This window comes from Trichoderma citrinoviride, assembly GCF_003025115.1.
Source record: "Trichoderma citrinoviride strain TUCIM 6016 unplaced genomic scaffold BBK36scaffold_4, whole genome shotgun sequence".
NCBI classification, from domain to species: Eukaryota; Fungi; Ascomycota; class Sordariomycetes; order Hypocreales; family Hypocreaceae; genus Trichoderma; species Trichoderma citrinoviride.
In genome coordinates this window covers 697,001-714,426 of record NW_020194712.1, presented here as the reverse complement: position 1 = coordinate 714,426, position 17,426 = coordinate 697,001, and the positions used below count along the sequence as shown (strand labels likewise).

Sequence of the window (17,426 nt, the reverse complement as noted above, 5' to 3'; positions counted from 1 at the left end):
AGAGTCAGCCCAGAGAATGCAACCAAACGCCGGACGTCAATCAATTAAAACGATTCTCTAGCCCCGGGCCGCGGAACTGCAGTGGCGTCGTGGATGCATTTCCGACCCCAGCTTGGGCTGCATGAGAAGCTGCAACAACGCATTGGATTGCCGTCCAACCGGCTGTTCGATCTGAGAAGTCGTCATGCCGCATTGGATTTTAGGGTGGGATGTTTGTAGCGCTACCTGGGCACTCATACTGCAGCCCCTGCTGCGCCAGGTACGGTGTACATATGCCTCTTGGCACTACACAGGACCCCAGCTCTCTGGATTTCAGCGGGCAGCCCTCCCTGCAAACGCGCTAGAACAAGGCCTGGACCCTCCAGAGCGCCTCAACCTCATTTCAATATTCATGTTACTTTATTCTCACCTCTCACCTCAATCTCATCTCCACGTGCCGTTGAGCCGTCTTGTTGATATCCTGCTACCTTCATACTCATCTATAACTCATGCTGCTCTTCTAATATACCAGCTGAATGAAGTAGAACACAGCACATGTCGACGCGGTCGTACGTGTCGCGAATACGAATCTCCAAGATGCCCCCCAGCTTCTCCGTACAGCCGGTAATGCGGTTCGTAGGCGCCAGCCAGCCCGTGAAGAGACCCAAGGTAAAGGCACATCATGACGCGGGCATTCCAAAGTATTTGGCCAATGCTGCTAACGCCTAACACTACCTTGTACAGGAAATCGCCTGCTTTTCTTATGACGAGAACCATGAGTTTCGCCCTGACGATTCGTCCCTGAAATACTATTATCCTCCGCAGCTCGGGGTCGACCTGTCTCGAGGGTTCAACACCTTTGTGAAGCATGACGATTCTCAAGATGAGCATCTCGACAGCTTGCTAAAGGCCATTATGCTGCACGAAAAAGAGACGGGCACAAAGATAGATGCAAAGATAGTCACCTGGCGAGGCATGATGACCAAGGTACGACCCCTTTATACACAGAGACGAGGTAGCAGCAGTACCTACTCATCTAACACCGCTTACAATATAGATATTGGCTGCACCGTTTGAGAAATATGACGGGTAGAATCTCACTCTCATCTCTTCTCGTCAAATTGATCTGACACAGGCAGCTTTGAGATGAATGCCACATTATATCAGGTATGTCTTTCACTCCATCTTACTGAGGTGGCACCCATTCACATCTCTAACACGGTCAAATCTCAATAGGGCACCATGTAAGCCATACCAACCATCATAGTCCAACCGAGCAGCTCCTAATGCCCATCAACGCCAGTTTCATCGAAGACAACCACGCACACAAGATGCTCTCGAGACAAAACGAACACCGCGGCAATCCTGGCAGGGGACCACCACCCGAGGTCATGCAGTTCTGGGGTGAATCACCAACTTTTCTCCCTCGGTGTCTTCTGTGTGCGCTGACCAATACATCAAGGCTACAAGTTCGAGACGCTCTCAACGCTTCCCGCTCCATGGGCAGAGACATCGAGAGACTTCATCGAAGGCAGAGAAACACAAGTCGTCAACAACAAGGAGCAATACTGCTCCATCGTACGCACAGGCATCGGCAAGACCGTCCTGTGTCTTGGGGGCGAAGTCGACGCAAGTAAGTCCCCCCTTCTTCCCCCTCCCCGGGTTCTCCTCACTCCCTCTTATCCCACAAGCCATGCAATTCCACAAGTTACATCATCAACTGAATCCCTAATCCAACGAAAACACACACACACAGTCTGGGACAGCAAGCCCCAAGAAAAAGGCGCCCCCATAAACTGGGTCGAGCTCAAGACCAGCGCCGAGGTCCGCCACGCCGGCGACATGGACGCCTTCCACCGCAAGCTCATGAAGTACTGGATCCAGTCCTTCCTCCTCGGCGTCCCGAAAATCATCGTCGGCTTCCGCACCCGCGACGGCGTCCTCGTCGACATCAAGGAGATGGAGACGCAGCAGATCCCGCAGACGGTCAACGCGCGGCCGAATGCACCCTGGAACGCGGATATCTGTGTCAACTTTGCCGCTGCTTTCTTGGAGTGTCAGTTTCTCCCTCTTTCCTCCCCTCCCCTCCCCTCACCCCCTAGCATACCTCTTGTGTGGTGGCAGAGGCCATCATAAATTCCTAGTAACTCTCCCCTTTGTCCATGTTTTTTGTGTGCTAAGTATTGTGTTCAGGGCTCACACAAACCATCGACGACGAAGGGGTATGGAGAATATCTCGGCGTAATGCTCACTCCCCCGTCATCGAAGTCTACAAGGTTGAAGAGACAGGACACGGCAATATCCTGACAGAGGAGTTCAAAAACTGGAGAATCAAGCTGGATCTCGGAACAAGCGACCCTTTAAATACCACCTGACATACGGAGCGTTGAAGCGAAGGAGATGTTATCCACAACATAGGACACACATATACCTCCTCTACGGCAAGATAACTTTGGGAGATGTGCAGTCACTGGCGTCAATATCCACTGGCATGGCAATTTGGCAATGATCAATCAGATATCCTCCCTTTCCATGTTGGCTTACATGATTGCACACATACATTCGGTCCCTTGGGCAGCAAAAGAAATTGAATCACCCCACCAAACGCCCCGTTTCCTAGACCCTAAAGGCGACAAACAGACACAGAGAATACGGAGAAATAAAGGAAGGGGAAGAAGAAGAAAAGAATGGAAGAAGAAAAGAAGAGAAAGAACAAGAGTATCAAACAAAAAGGCACCCAATGTTGACAGAAAGGGGCTCATTCCAACTTCCAAAATATGTGCTCCAATTCCATCGCCAGCTTCCAGTTTCAGACCAAATCCTTCCAAAGTAGACGCAGATCCTAAACGCCTCGTTTCCTCCTGATCATCGCTTTCCGTCCGCCAACTTGGACTCGATATGCAAAGACGTGATTATATCACATGGAAAGATAGCAAAAAAACAGAACCCATCGTCGGTACCTCCACTCCGCGTGAGAAGCCCAACGTTACTTCACTTCATCAACATCGATCAAAGCCGAACTCTTCGGACGCAGCCATTCAGCTTTGTCTCCAACGTGGGTTGAATCATATGGCCGGCCATCGGATCCGCAGACCATCGGCCCACCGGTTGTAGAGCACGTCTGACAGTTGCTTGCAGTGCTCCATGCCCGGCTGAGCTTCCTGTCCAGGATACTTCTCCTCGATGGCTGGTTTGTCTTGTCCCCTGAGAGACTCCCTTGACAGCGGCGAATCAAGCTGGCGCCGGCGTTGACTCTTGTAGCGGGGGTTTGCTGAGCCAGGTACCATCTTGGCAGGGCTCGCTGACGGTGTCGAGTTCCTAACGAGCACCGTCCCTTGGGGAGTGCCGTCATCGGGTATCTTTTGAGTGCGATGGCGTAAGAGTGCCGCGTCCAATTTGTCATCCTGGCTCACGGCGAGGACGAGATTGTGCATGAAGTAGTAAGCTCCCTCGGGATCAACTGCATCTAGTGCAGCAAAGGCTTCGGACACCTTGGCCAGCGCCTCTTGCTTTCGCTTCGTAAACGTCTGCGTGTGTAAGTCGGCAAGCGTAGGTTCCAATGCCTTAGACCAGAGCCTCCGCCCCAACACACCCTCCTTGTTATGGGGTTCACATGGCGTGACGGCCGGAGCCGGAGACGGCCTGGTTGCATTCTCATCGACGAAGACATCGTCATCGGGAGTTGCACTTCTGCTCCCGCGCAGGCCAGCCGGGCTATCCGATGGAGCTCTTCGGTGCAGACGCATAGTCGATCCAGAGGAATTCCCAAAGGACGTATCCGGCTGAAGGGGCCTTTTCGGCGCAATGGTTGGGCCTCGAGGCGAGCCATTAGCGAACGACGAGGGAACTTGCATGATGGAAGGTTTGCGCCGAACCGTCGCCTTGCGGACGGTGCTCGTAGCTGGAGACGAGGGACTAGGAGAGCTCTCATTGATGTCCAACTTGCGAACTGCTTCTTCTGCAGTGGACAGCACAGACGATGTTTTGCGATGCTTGACAGTGGATCGCTTCGCTGGAGCAGCCGATTTCACAGTGTCAAACACCCAGGCCTCAACGTCATTGTTCTTTGCTGAGACGGGTTGCACTGTTTCCTGGTAGTACATGGCATGCTTTTGGCGATTGCGGTTCGCATCCCACATCTGCCTATGCATGATGAGCTCCTGGAGAGCCTCCACCTTGCCCGCCGAACGGATAAATCTGTGTCGCAGCAGCTCTTTGGCGGTGGGTCGACGGGCGCAGTCCTTGGTGAGGCACTGCGCCACAAAATCTCTGAAGTCCTTGCTGAAATGGCCTTCTAGCCTTGGTGGTGGGTTTTTGGGGATCTGGAAGAGCACCTTCATGGGGTGTATGTGGCACAGGGGAGGCTCTCCATTGGCCATCTCCATGGCGGTGATGCCCAAGGACCAGATGTCTGCTTTGAAGCTGTACCCGTCCTGCTGGATCACTTCAGGGGCCATCCAGAACGGAGTGCCAACAAACGTGTTGCGCTGAGACTTGATGTTGGTGAGCTGGGCGGCGACACCAAAGTCGGCCAGCTTCACCTTGCCAGTATCTGACAGCAAGACGTTGGCCGCCTTGATATCGCGGTGAATCTTGCCTTCGCTGTGCAGATATTGGATTCCATAGAGAAGCTCACGGCAGATGATGGCGATGTGGGCCTCGGTAAAGGTTCCCGGTTTCAGCTACAGAAGAGGGATGGTCAGCAACGGAGTCATGAGAGGGGGAAATAAAGTCGTGAGCAGCAGCAATGGCCTACCAGATCAAGGCAGGATCCGCCGCCCAGGTATTCCATGATAATCCACAGCTTGTGGCCTCGCAGAAAAGCGCCTTTGTACTGGGTCACATATTGGCTGGCACAGGTGCTGAGAACAGCGATCTCGGCTTGAATATCCTGGATGTCATCATCGCTGGACTCAAGATCGATCTGCGAGGGACGATAAGGTTAGCTCGGAGATCTCTTTCTGACGGTTCAGCGGATTGCCAAACGAGAAGGGCCCTCACATGTTTGATAGCCACAACCTCTCCAGTGACCTTGTCGATTCCCTTGTAAACGACCCCGAAACTCCCACCTGTGGTCCGAGTTAGCGGTTCGATGTAAACAAAGGCGTCCGTCAACAGGGCAGGGCTCACGGCCTAGCTCCTCCAGCACCTGGTAGTTATTAGCAAGACTGTCGCCTTCTGCCATCTCGGTGAGGATCAACCGATATTGCTATCCGGTGCGTAGTCTCTCTCCAGCGCCGGCACAGACGGACAGGGCAGGGCCCAAGGAAGGTTGAAACAAGGCAGCTGGGCGCAAGGGTCGCAGAGCTGGGAATCTCGAAATTGATCGAAATTGGCGTCCCGTCGGGACAGAACGGCGAGGCGGTGGAACTTGAAGCTTGTTTCGGCTCTCTCGACCTCTGCGCCGAAACAAGCCAAGAGCGATCGAATCGTGAGCGTCAACTGGAGCCGCAGCTGTAATTACTTTGTACGCAGTCACAGCCCTTGGTAGGGAGTATCGTATACAATCACAAACAGCATAGAGCCGGACTCTGATTGCGTCGAGGCCAAGGTTGAAGGACTGAGAATGGTTGTCCGGGGCGGTGGAGCCGCAGGCAGTCTAGAAGTACTAGAGTACCTAGGGGGTAGCTTCAAGGTTCAGCTTTTGTTTACAGAGGTCCGCTTTGGGACAAGGAGGTACTGCTGTCCAAGTACCTCCCATGGGCGTAATGGTGGCTGGCGGGGAGTTTCCGTTGGCCTGCGAGCCGCTAGTCGTCATTTCACGGTAGCCCAAGAGCTTTGGTAAGGTAGGCGCTTGCACGAGCAATGCCGAATTGCTGGTACTTCAGGTACCTACTTAAGGTACGAGTAACACCTGATGGGCATTCATTGCTTGCGGGATTGACGGCCAGCATGCGACAAACGTGCAGCATACCATATGCAACGCGCAGCTGAACTGCTCAGCGACGGGATCAACAAACATGCAGCTCGTTGCTCGCGCCAATGCACGAAAGCACTGCAGTTTCCAGCTTCTGCTGCATGGCAACCCAGCAGTGCATATCGGGGGGCTGGTGGCAGCAGCTGACCTGAAGAGGTAGTCGAGGTACGAAGTACACGAGCCGGTACTGTTGTACCTGGTGTCGCGGTAGGCGCGGTACCTCTCTAGCAGGAGCACTCACAGGTGCTAGCAAGGTACAGATCCATGGATAGCTTCAACTTCAGCTGCCATCGTCATCGTTACATGTACATGATGGAAGCGCCTTTCATGTGCATTCAGCCTGGGCTCGGCTACAGCAGGCTCCGGCTCTCTTAAGGCCGCCGTGCTAAGGCCTCCCTGGGAATAGGCGGCATCTGATTTGATCGTCGGCGACACAAAAGGGCATGCCCCAAAGGGAGGCTCTGCAGCGCGTCGCCATGAGAACCCGCCCTCTCCCAGCCACCGCAAAATGCAAAATGGATCGCGCTCAAACACCGTCTTACAGCACCAGAGCTTACCCAGTTCCTCCCAGGCTCTGCTAGCGCCATCGCACAGCGCATCGCATGGCGCTAACAGAGGGGCCGCGCTCCCTTCCGCCAGCCACTCAAGCCACGGCAAGTCGGTCGGCACGGCAACGGCCACCTTTGCCCCTCTGTTGTCGCGGGCCCTGCAAGGCGTCGCCGGCAGCTCCTCTGCGCTGCTTCGGCCAGTCCCGCCGCTGCGTTCCAAGGTTTCTAGAGCTCCAGCTCCCAGCTCCAGCACGGGGGGGAAATGCTGAGAAGCGGACCTTGGAGCTGCGTCCATGCCTTGCCGCAATCTCGCTTGATGCAGCCCAATCCAAGATATACTTGTGCTTGTACGAGCTACTTTGCGAGGTACGTCAAGATTGCGACGCTACAGTACCGCCCGGCTCCTTGTCGACACGCTTGGCCTCCAAGTTCCAAGTTCTTGTGCAGCTGGCGAGAGTATACTCCGTAGGTGCATCCCATAAGACTCATGCCGAGCACGGCGGCTGCAGGCACCTGCTTTGTCCTCGTAATACCTGTGCGCACACAGACAGACGCAGACGCACACACAGGTCACAAAACGTCAACAAAGAAAGGCTGTCCAGTGCTATTAATGACTGCCCAGCACAGCACCGACACGCTGGAACAGAGACCAGAAGCCTGGAGGTGCTGCTGCTGGTGATACCTTGCGTCTGTACCTGGGGTACTTGTGCCTGGCCCCGAGCTTGTACCAGCTGCCCAGCACTTGCCCTGTGCATTCATTATTCGGTACCTCGTCCCAGGTACCGCCGCAGCCCGGCACTGCAGTGGCGGAGACAAAGAACTGCAGCAGCTCCAGCATTCCATCCAACCCCCCGTTTGCCATCAACAGGAGCCCAGGGTGTCGGAGGTATCGTCTGGTCCAATGCTTTTTGCTGCTGCCGTTGGATCGCAGGCTTTGGACATGCGCCGTCTCTGACCTCTGCATCACATCTTCACTCTCCTCTGATCGACCACCAGCGGCGCCAGTTGAGCTGCGCGTTTGTCGGGCTGGCACACAAGCATCACGACTGAAATCGTTTCGGTGAGGGCGAGGGGCCGAACGCGTCGATTCCATCAGCTGCCCACACCTGTCCTGTCGACCCGATACCTTACTTGACTCTGCCAGACAAGGGATAAACAACAACGGGCATAATTTTTTCGTCTTCCCTTTTTTCCCTTTTTCTCCCAGACCTTTCTCTCCCCCCCTTCCTCCTCCTCCTGCTCCTCCGCTCGTTCTGCTTTCCTACGTCTTCAGAGCTGGTCAATTCGGCGACAGAGGCGTGGCGCAACCGTCGACACTATGGCGCTATCACCGCCGCCCCTGCCTTCGCGATTTCCGTGCTGGTGCCGGGCCATCTATTCTTGGGGAGGCGAGGTTCGTACTGTGACGTCGCGTGCTGACTTGCTCTCCATTGCTGACCTTTTTGTGTGCAGTCAAGACACGACCTGGGATTCGTCGAGGGCGACTTGATAGAGTGTCTGAATGCGGGTGACGGCTCGTGGTGGGTTGGCAGGCTATTTCGAGATCGGAGGACTGTTGGCTCTTTTCCGTCCAACTTCGTCGAGGTACTACCAGAAGACTTTCGGCCAACCAAAACACCGAGTCCCATACCGCCGACAGCATCCCCATCCAAGTCGGTGCCGCAAAAGTCGAGGACGTTCCGGAAACCCTTCGAGGCTTATGCCAAGGCGCCGCATTATACTACAGCAAAACAGCCAGAAACATTTCGCGAGACGCCAGCGTCGCGTCCGAGAGAGAGGCCGTCTCGGGTAGGAACGACGACATCACGATCTAGGGGGAACTCGACGCCGATTCCTAGTACTGCGCTCGTCCTCGCAAGAAGTGCCCACGAAGATATTGCTCGCGCTCCTACTCCTTCTCACTCCCCAGCAAATGCCTATGTATCGAGAGCTCCGTCACCAGCGCCGTCCATCGGCCGTCCGCCGAGCCGTATGGAGGATATGGCAAGAGGCGCCGCTTCTCCACCGCCTCCGGCACCACCTCCCCACAGGCACGTTGCGCGAACGGATTCTGATGAGGCGGCGCAAGGCTATCACTCATTGTCGAGGCACAGCTCCAATGTGTCGTACAATCAACAGAGCCTATCAAGACAGGGCTCTACCGTCTCGTACAACCCGGCCGACATAGCAAGAACAGGCTCCACCGTTTCTTATAACCCAGCAGACTTAACAAGAACAGGCTCTACCGTCTCGTACAATCCTGCAGATATAACAAGAACCGGCTCCACCATTTCCTATAACCCGGCGGACATGCGCTCTACCGTCTCTTACAACGGGCCGGATGTCTCGAGGTCGTACGAACCATACAGCCCGGCTCGCGCTCGCCAGAACTCCAACGCCTCTTACACCGATCTTCCCAACTTGGCAAGGCAGACATCATACAATTCCTACGACGATGCCAGTTACGGGGCCCGGCGCGACGGATATCACACACCCAAGGGCTCAGGTTCTCATCGACCATCAATGGAGGGAAGCCACATGACGCCGTCACCGTTACGCGAGGCGATGGATGGGGTGATGCAGCAGCTTGATCGCTTGGAGGGCTTAGGGGGGCGAGAGGCGCAATCGCCAGAGGGGTCGTTCGATCCCTGGTCCCCCGAGTCTTTCGACCTGGTAGCACCGCAGCAGAGGCAAAAGCAACGGGAACGGCGGGAACGGGAGCGCTTGAGGCCTTTGACATCAATGGGCATAGCTTTGGACGAGGGATACGAGACTTGGAGTGGAACGTCTTCGCAGAATACCTCGCACCAGGACACGCATCGCGAAAAGGGATACGACCCTCACCTGCCCCAGCTGAGCAACTACGTGGAAAGGATGGAGAAGCAAATTCAGAGGATGCATCAACATAGCCAGAGTATGCCGGCGGTGGTGGACGTAGATGACGACAAGCCTCCGCCGCCGCCGCCAAAGGGGCAGCACTACCTGCGCCCAAAGTCGTCCGCGGGGTCAACGCTTGGAGAGCTGATTTCCTTGGACAAGAAGACGCGTGGGCGGAGATCGGCATATGATGTGGCACCGGGCATCGAGCGCACAAACACCACGAAAACGACCCAGACGAACGCTTCCACCGGCAATCAGAGCAACAGCAGCTCCTCGACGCAGAACAGCAACAGGACTCTCTGGAGCGGCGCCTCCGCCAGCGGATTGAGCACTACGAGCGCTGGGAGCTTGGTTCGGTCGTCCCAGCGTGCGCAAAGCTCACTGAGCGCACGCAACGACGATGGAGACCGGCCAGATTCGCCATTTACAGGCGTTACTTACCACAGCAGCCATGCCAGCAATTATGCCGGAGGTGGAAGCGGAAGTGGGAGCTCCCGGCCAATCTCCCACGTTGGCCTTCTGGAGGACGGAGCCCCTGGTCTAGGCGGACTTGTAGCACCCAAATCACCGAAAAGAAACATATTCAAGAAGATTCTGGACTCGGCCAAGACGGGCGTCGCCAGCAACCGCGGTAGTATCGCCGCCGGCCATGTGCCCACCGTGAGATCTTCGCCGTTTTCTCGCCTGCAGCAGCCGCACAGTGTCACTCCCGGAGCAAGCATGCTTTCGCTGAGCGGCGCTCGCTCCAGGCGCGATGCGGCCCGGGAAATGGGCCTCAGCTCCGGTGTCGACTGGGTCCAGGTCCGGCGAGATGTCAACCGCTCCAATTCGATTAGCAAGATCGAGCGGACCGAGCGCAGAGACCGCTGCCAGATGCAGGACCATCCTGCAATCAACCCCGTCGATGAGCTCTATGACAGTATCGAGGGCGACGAAGGGGCGGACGGCATGCCGGTTCACAAGCCGGAGAATTACCACATGATCAACCTCGCCCAGGTGGACAAGAACACCCGTTTCATCAAGGAGCCGCCTCCGGGCACGACGGTGACGACGCTTGCGCAGACATACATCTGCAGACCCTACAGGAGCGATCTGCAGCGCCTCCGCGCCATCTTCACCTGGGTTGCAGAAAGGATCTGCTGGGAAGAGGATTTCGAGGGCGATGCCGACACCCAGCGGACCATCCAGGCAAAGAGGGGCTGCGCAGAAGAATATGCCTACCTTGTCATGGAAATGTGCGCTGCCGTCGGGATTCACTGCGAAGTCGTGAGGGGCTACCTAAAGGCCCCGGGCGACATTGCAGATCTCAACGTGATGCCCAGGTCCAACCACTGGTGGAACGCGGTCATTGTTGACGACGAGTGGCGCATAATCGATACCTGCCTGGCAAGCCCTTCGAATCCCAAGCGCGCGTTGTACTCCAGCCTAACCGGGTCGTCGGCGGACTTTTGGTGGTTCCTCACTCGACCGACCGAGATCTGCTGGACCCACGTGCCGGAGCATCACGACCAGCAACACATCGTGCCTCCTGTGGACTATGATACGCTGCTCAACCTGCCGTGCACCTGCCCGGCGTTTTTCAAGAACGGGCTTGAGCTGGTTGACTATAACACTAGCCTGACCAGGATAGAAGATCTTGAGATGGTCCACATCAAACTCAACGTCCCGGCTGATGTTGAGATTGTGGCCGAGGTGGAAGCGCGCGCCTTGTCCAGAGACCACGATGGCGATCTGTTCGAGAGCGGCGACATTGTCAAGAAGAAGGCGCTGGCTCAAGCCGAATGGTTCAGCGGCGTGAAACGATACACCATCAAGGCACTGCTCCCTGGTGACGAAGGCCAAGGCATGTTGAAAGTCTACGCCGGTAAGAGGGGCCTGATGCAGAGCATCAAGGACATTCCCCATCCTCTGGCCTTTACACTACCCATTATCCACGTTGGTGAAAACCCACCCTACCAATTTGTCACACGACACCCGACTCCTCATGCGCAGCGGCATGATATTTACGTTGTCCAGCCCCAGTGCCAGCAGCTGGCTCTGAACAACACCTTTGTATTCGCCATCAGGCAGCACCCCAGCTCCCTTTCAAACGGAGCGCAGTCGGCCCTCACGCCGGCGTCGAATCCTGGGTCGACAAGCCCAGTCCCCTTCACTCGGCCGTCATCGGCAATGAGCGTCAACGCTTCTAGTGCGAGCGGCTCGAATCCCAGCTCGGCCAGCGGGACGGTTTCCGGAAAGAAGCCCGCCAAGCTGGCCATCCAGACACCGGGAGGCAAGATCCTCCGTCTTATGAGAAAGGAGGACCGCAAGGGCATCAGCGTCGGATCGCGGTCCGCAGACGAAGAGGTCAGCGACGGCGGCACTTGGGAGACGATCATCAAGTGCTCCGAGAAAGGCGTCTGGAGAGGCCTGGTGCTGGCTGACCGCACCGCTCGATGGTGCGTCTTTGCAGAGTGGAACTGCGTTGGTTAAGCAGCCAACACACAATCTGTTTTGATTTTCTCAGCCCCCTTCTTTTGGGCCATTTCCGCATTGTACCCAACACACGGCAAAAGTGTGGTGACTTTGGGTGGTATATGGTGCATATGCATGTCACGGCGTTTAGCTACGATTTGTCTTTTTTCTTCTTTTCCCTTACTCCTGTTCTTTTTTCTTGATTTTGTCTCAAGAGCCCCAGAATTGGGTCCGTTGTCACGCGTTGAAAGAACTCACGTCGTTACGCTGCAATGTATGTCATGTAACTTACCTACGAAGCTTTGGACGGCCTGCGGCAACAGAAGCCGCTGATCAGGCTACCTCTCATACCTACCTTGTCTTAGCCATACCTATGTTGAATTATGTTTTAATAATGTACGAGAATTTGCCCGAGCTTGCGAGCGTGATGCCTTGTCCCAGAGTACCAAGTAAAACTGAAGAGACGGACTGGACCGTCTCTGTATGGTGGGCGTACTCTGTCGTTGATTCAGTCACTGCTACTCGGAGATAGGTAAGGTAGTATACAGTTCATTATTATAACACAAGTCTCATCCAAGGTAGAAATATCGTCCCACCGCCAACTTCAACGTGTCTGTTCCTTCTAACCGGTCAAATGGCTTTCTGTCATTGTTACCCTCCTGTCATTTCTCTCTCTCTCTCGCTCTCCAAGATCCCCCATCACAGTCCAGGGTAAGCCAGTCTGCACCGCCCATTCGCATCAAACACGGGAGGTCGCACTCGGGTGTCTGACCAGGTACATCCGGATCTGCGCGCAGTTCCGTCCGCGTGCGAGGTACCTATCAGTTACCTCACTATTCCCCAAAGCCGACCAAAAGACCAACCAACAATTAACCAACCATGTGATAGCACGGAACGCCTTTTCTTACTTTTCTTTTTTTTTCCCTTTTTCGAATTAATCAATTTTTTGAACGTCGCGCGCGCGCCTCTTCACCTGGCCGCGGCTGATTTTCGCACAGTGACTCTCCCGCAATCCTTATAAACGATTCGACGCCGCGAAAGTTAAGCGAAAACGTTCGACGCTGGGGACTTTCTTGACGGCGCCGGAAGAGGGAAAGGCTTTTCTTTTACCCTTTTGGTTTTGACTTGTCTGTTTTCTGGGCGGGACTCGAACTCGAGAAAGGATTCACGACTATTGAGGTTCGTGCGGGAAGAAGAAGGGGGAAACAAAGAGACGAAAGCACTCGCCCTGCGGTTTGGCGCAGACGACGGAAGCACGTTCCTTCGCCCTGCGTACACGCGCCTTTCGGATACCGCATCGAAACCCGGCACGGCACCCTCCGACCTATCGAGACGAAGAACAAACAAGAAGAAGCTGCAGGAGACGGCGAAGGAATCAAGAGACAAAGGAGAGAAGGAGAAAGAGAGAGCGAGAGGAAGAGGGAAGGAAAAGCAAAAACGCCCGCGCGCCAACCCTCATCTCCCCCCGGCCAATGAAGTCGACGACGACGAGGAAAGCATGAGACTTGACTGCGCAGGGCTTCATTCTCGCACCAGCAACACCAGCGGCCGATGCTGACGGTGCGATGTCGTTCCGGGGGACGCTGCCTTCGGGACAGGCCTTTCCTGGCCAGGGAGACCAGCAGCAGCAGCAGCACCAGCATCCGCAGCAGCTTCACCACCATAACCAACTACACCACCACCAGCAGCAGCAGATGTACGGGCATCCGGCGGGAGGGTATCACTTTCAGCAGCAGCAGCAGATACAGCAGCAGCAGCAGATACAGCAGCAGCAGCAGATACAGCAGCAGCAGCAGATACAGCAGCAGCAGCAGCAGCAGCAGCAACAGGCGGCAGCGCTTCACCATGGCCAGCAGTCCATGTATGCCGGCGCCATGGCTCACGAGCAGCAGCAGCAGCAGTTCTACCACCAGAGCCCGCAGCCCCAGCACCAGCACGGCATGTTCATGACACCGCAGCAGTTCCAGCAGCCGTACGCTGTGGGCTTCAACGGGTTTGCCGAGTACGATGCGTCGGGCCAGTACCTGCCGCCGAGCAGCGTCTGGCAACAGCAGCAGCAGCCACAGCATCAGCATCAGCAACACCAGCTTCAGCAGCAGCAGCAGCAGCAGGCCATGACGAGCATGACGACGCAGCCGCAGCCGATGCAGCACCAGGCCCTCACGCACCAGCCGTTACCGCAGCAGCAGCAGCCTCTGCAACAAGTCCACCAAGCCCAGCGCCAGCAGCAGCAGCGGCGCCATCAGCCGTCTCCGATATATCATGCTCATACGCCGTCACCTGCGCCTGCGCACTCCCTGCCGCCGCAACCGTCGCCTATTCGAAGTCAGGTACCGGTGCCTCCACGACCGCAACATACTCCTCAGCCGCCGCAGCACCTATCACCCGCTCAGCACCTGTCACCGGCTCAGCATCTGTCACCCGCGCCTCAGCTGTCACCAGCACCTCAATTGGCGCCGCAAGGACAGCAGCCTCAGCAGCAACCACAAGGGGAGCAGCAGCATCAACAGTATGCGCCACCTCCGCAGCCACAGCCGCCGCAGCGACCGCAACCTCCCATACCTCAATCCGTCCAGAATGCCGAGCAACCTCAGAACGATCTGCTCCCCGAACCGCCGCAACCGCCTCAACCGCCCCAACCACCGCAATACGTACATCCCTCAGAGCTTCAGCAAGAGCAGGTGCACTACGTCAACCTGCAAGATATCCAGAAGCAGCCGTCGATGACCTCTTTACCTATACCAACGACGACAACTTCAACGACAACTTCAACAACAACCTCAACAACGACCCCCCTGGGAATTCAAGAAAAACGGAAAGAGTCTGTCGCTGTGAAGCCCATATACCCCAGTGCGACCTCGATCAAGCAGGAGAAACAAGAAGATGATTCGATTGCGACTCGAGTATTTCAGCAGATTCCCGACGCTCGCATCAAACCTAGCCCTCATTCTTCGGTCACCAACTCGCCCTCGCTCTCCATGAGATCCCCCAGTATCACGAAGAAGTCGCCCGCAGTGACACCCAAACCTCGGCCTATGAACCCGACGCCCTACATGATCGCGGTCGCGGAGGAGTGTATTGAGAAGGCGCGCAACGCCTCGCACGACGTGGCCATGACTCTCTCTCCGAACCAAGTTGAAGAGTATCAAGGGCTGGTAGCGACGGCGTTGTCATGTCTGGAGGCTGCGTTGCAGAGCAACAACCAACTTGCGCCGCGGGAAGAAGCGCGCGTACGGTTGAGGTACGCAGCTCTCTTGCAAGAAGAGACGGAGAATCTGATGGAGGCGGAGACGGCGCTGGCAAAAGGCATCACGCTTTGCGACAAGGTGAGTTGTGGCTATTTTGAGACGTTGTGTTTTTGACTTGGGACAAGCCGCTGATATGTAGGAAACCAACCAGCACCGTCTGCTTGATCTGAAGTATTGCATGCAGTATCTCATGCTCAAGGTTCTGTTTCAGAGGAATCACAAGGCGGCGTTGAAAGCTATAGATGGGCACATATCTAACTGCGAAGTGTGAGTTGCCTTCTTTCGTCTCGAACATCAGCCAAGACTGACATGCAGATCCAGGTTCAAGCATGTCCAATGGTACTATGCGTTCCGCTTGTTAAAGGCTTCCTTTTACCTAGACACTGGAAGCGTATCTGACGCGGGCGCCCTCGACAACATACGAACCATCCAAAACGTCGCCAACACCAGAGGCGACACCGCGCTGTCCGTCTTCGCCTCGCTGATGGAAGGCTTCACCCTTCTCAAGACGGCCAAGGACGGAAACATGGAGAAGATCCAGGCCTGCATCGCGCAGGTGGCCAAGTACCAGTTCGACCCGTCGGTGCAGATCACGCAGCTCACCATGCTGACGTTGCTGCTCGAAGTCGCCGCAAGCCTGCACCACCAAAGCCCCGATCATACGGCGCAAAAGCTGCGACAGCTGCAGGTGTGTCTGGACGACTGTGAGGGGTGGCATAATGTTAAGTCGGACTTTATGGTGCCCGTAAAGAAGGAGCCCTCGGCGGCCAGGACCGTGAGCGAGGACACGCAGGCCATACTGCGGGTTGGTGAGGGTGAAGGCGAGATGGATTATCTGGTCATGACATTCATGACCAAGATGGAGTTGAGGTCGCTCGTGTACGTGTCTTGCTATGGCTTGACCATATTTTTGGTTACAGAAAGGATGCTAACATGGCGTAGGTTTACTATTAGCGGCCTGGTCAACTTCCACAAGCCTTCTTCTCAAGGCCGCAGGTCAACCGAGTTCTGGAAGGAAGGCTTGAAGATTCTCGAGACATGTGAGTCATGGCAAGAATACATTACCTTATGCCTCATGTACACTAACACGCCGGCTTAGGGGACGCTTCAACGGCCGGTATTCCATATGGCCCCCCCGTTCCACTAAATGTGGCCATCAAGCAGCGGGCTTGGCGAATAGAGGCCCAGGCCTACTTGACCGTCCTTCTGGGGTTGGTGGCTGCCAGTCACTGCCAGTGGTCAACTGTCAAGCAGATGGTTCAGAATCTCGAGACTTTTGTTTCGCCCTCAACGCAGCCCACCGTGAGACTGCTCTCCACATATCTGAAGGGCGTATACTACCAGGGCATCGGCAGCCTGCAAGCCGCCCTCGACATCTTCCTCGATGACCGCTTCAAGGTCCAGCAGCAGGGAAGCACCGGGATCAAGGCCGGGCAACAAGAGGTCGCGCTCCTTGCGGGCTTGAACCGGCTGTGGATCATGCAGCACCCGTCTTGCCGAAACGACCAGCAAACGCTGGACCTCATCGAGCAGCTGCAGCCTCACTGCGCCAACCACAGCAACATTGATCTCCGGACGGCCTACCACAACGTCATGGCGGCCCTCGTGACGGATCCGCCCCAGCAGCTCAACCAGCAGAAGCAGCACATCCACGCCGCCATGGCGGGCTCCAAGGTCACCAGCAACGTGCTGGGGGCCGCCGTGACGCTGTGCATCATGCGCAGCCGCTTCTTCGAGAACGTCATTGGCGAGCAGGCCCTCAAGAGCGCCCGGGCGGCGGCCAAGCAGGCGGAGAGGAGCGGCAACGTGCTGTGGCAGAGCGTGGCGGACGGCATGCTGGCGCAGTCGTACGAGGTGCAGGGGCAGAGGGAAGAGGCCAAGCAGGAGTGGGACAAGGCGACCGAGGAGGCGAGAGACGCGTTTGCCCGGAGCTTGTGAGAAGAAGATGTTGCCATGATGGAAAGATTTAGTGTCACGGAGTTATCAGAGACGATCCATGTGCAGAGACGGGTTTACTGCACAGGAGTTGAATGGGGTTTTGGTTCGGTTCTTCTGTTTATTGGTACCTCGGTTGTTTCCCACACCTTGTTTCTACTAGAACAATGATTTTCTCTGACCAGAAAGAACTATTCGGACGGGCTTTTATACAGCATGGGATCCTGGTATATACGAAACAAGATGAAAAAGAACAAAAAAGAAAAAAAAAAGAACAATGAGCAAAGGAAGAAAGAAAGAAAGAAAAAAAACCATTTGTACGATAACTTGATCTTTAGAAAGATGGCCAATATTACACTTGGGAGCAAGGAGGAATAAGGGAGCGGGTGGCGTAAGAGAAGAAGAGTCCTCGAGGGCCGTGTGTTGTTTTTAAACATGCCTTCATCTTCCCTTTGGCAGCCTCGGATAATTAGAAGTTCTGCGGTA

At 55.7% G+C, this 17,426-nt stretch overlaps 3 protein-coding genes across 3 annotated transcripts; 2 read left to right on the top strand and 1 right to left on the bottom strand.

Moving 5' to 3' along the window:
- Positions 1–576: 576 nt before the first annotated feature.
- BBK36DRAFT_49936 (RAI1-domain-containing protein) lies at positions 577–2,354 on the top strand (the record flags this gene model as incomplete). Its single annotated transcript, XM_024898164.1, has 8 exons — positions 577–648; positions 724–966; positions 1,037–1,068; positions 1,119–1,150; positions 1,294–1,383; positions 1,442–1,612; positions 1,736–2,035; positions 2,173–2,354. 8 exons carry the CDS (start codon positions 577–579, stop codon positions 2,352–2,354), a joined length of 1,122 nt encoding a protein of 373 aa, XP_024751309.1.
- Positions 2,355–2,670: 316 nt separating this feature from the next.
- On the bottom strand, positions 2,671–5,512 carry BBK36DRAFT_1134795 (germinal center kinase). Its single transcript, XM_024892422.1, has 6 exons — positions 5,110–5,512; positions 4,981–5,048; positions 4,736–4,903; positions 3,042–4,661; positions 2,816–2,868; positions 2,671–2,746 (listed from the first exon to the last, which is right to left on the bottom strand). Exons 1-4 carry the CDS (start codon positions 5,162–5,164, stop codon positions 3,045–3,047), a joined length of 1,908 nt encoding a protein of 635 aa, XP_024751308.1. The 5' UTR covers positions 5,165–5,512; the 3' UTR covers positions 2,671–2,746; positions 2,816–2,868; positions 3,042–3,044.
- A 2,250-nt stretch (positions 5,513–7,762) lies between these two features.
- BBK36DRAFT_1194509 (hypothetical protein) lies at positions 7,763–16,943 on the top strand (the record flags this gene model as incomplete). The annotated part of the gene is made up of 9 exons (XM_024896859.1): positions 7,763–7,837; positions 7,897–8,745; positions 8,812–11,715; positions 13,542–14,327; positions 14,424–15,083; positions 15,157–15,272; positions 15,327–15,884; positions 15,948–16,045; positions 16,105–16,943. 9 exons carry the CDS (start codon positions 7,763–7,765, stop codon positions 16,941–16,943), a joined length of 6,885 nt encoding a protein of 2,294 aa, XP_024751307.1.
- Positions 16,944–17,426: the final 483 nt, after the last annotated feature.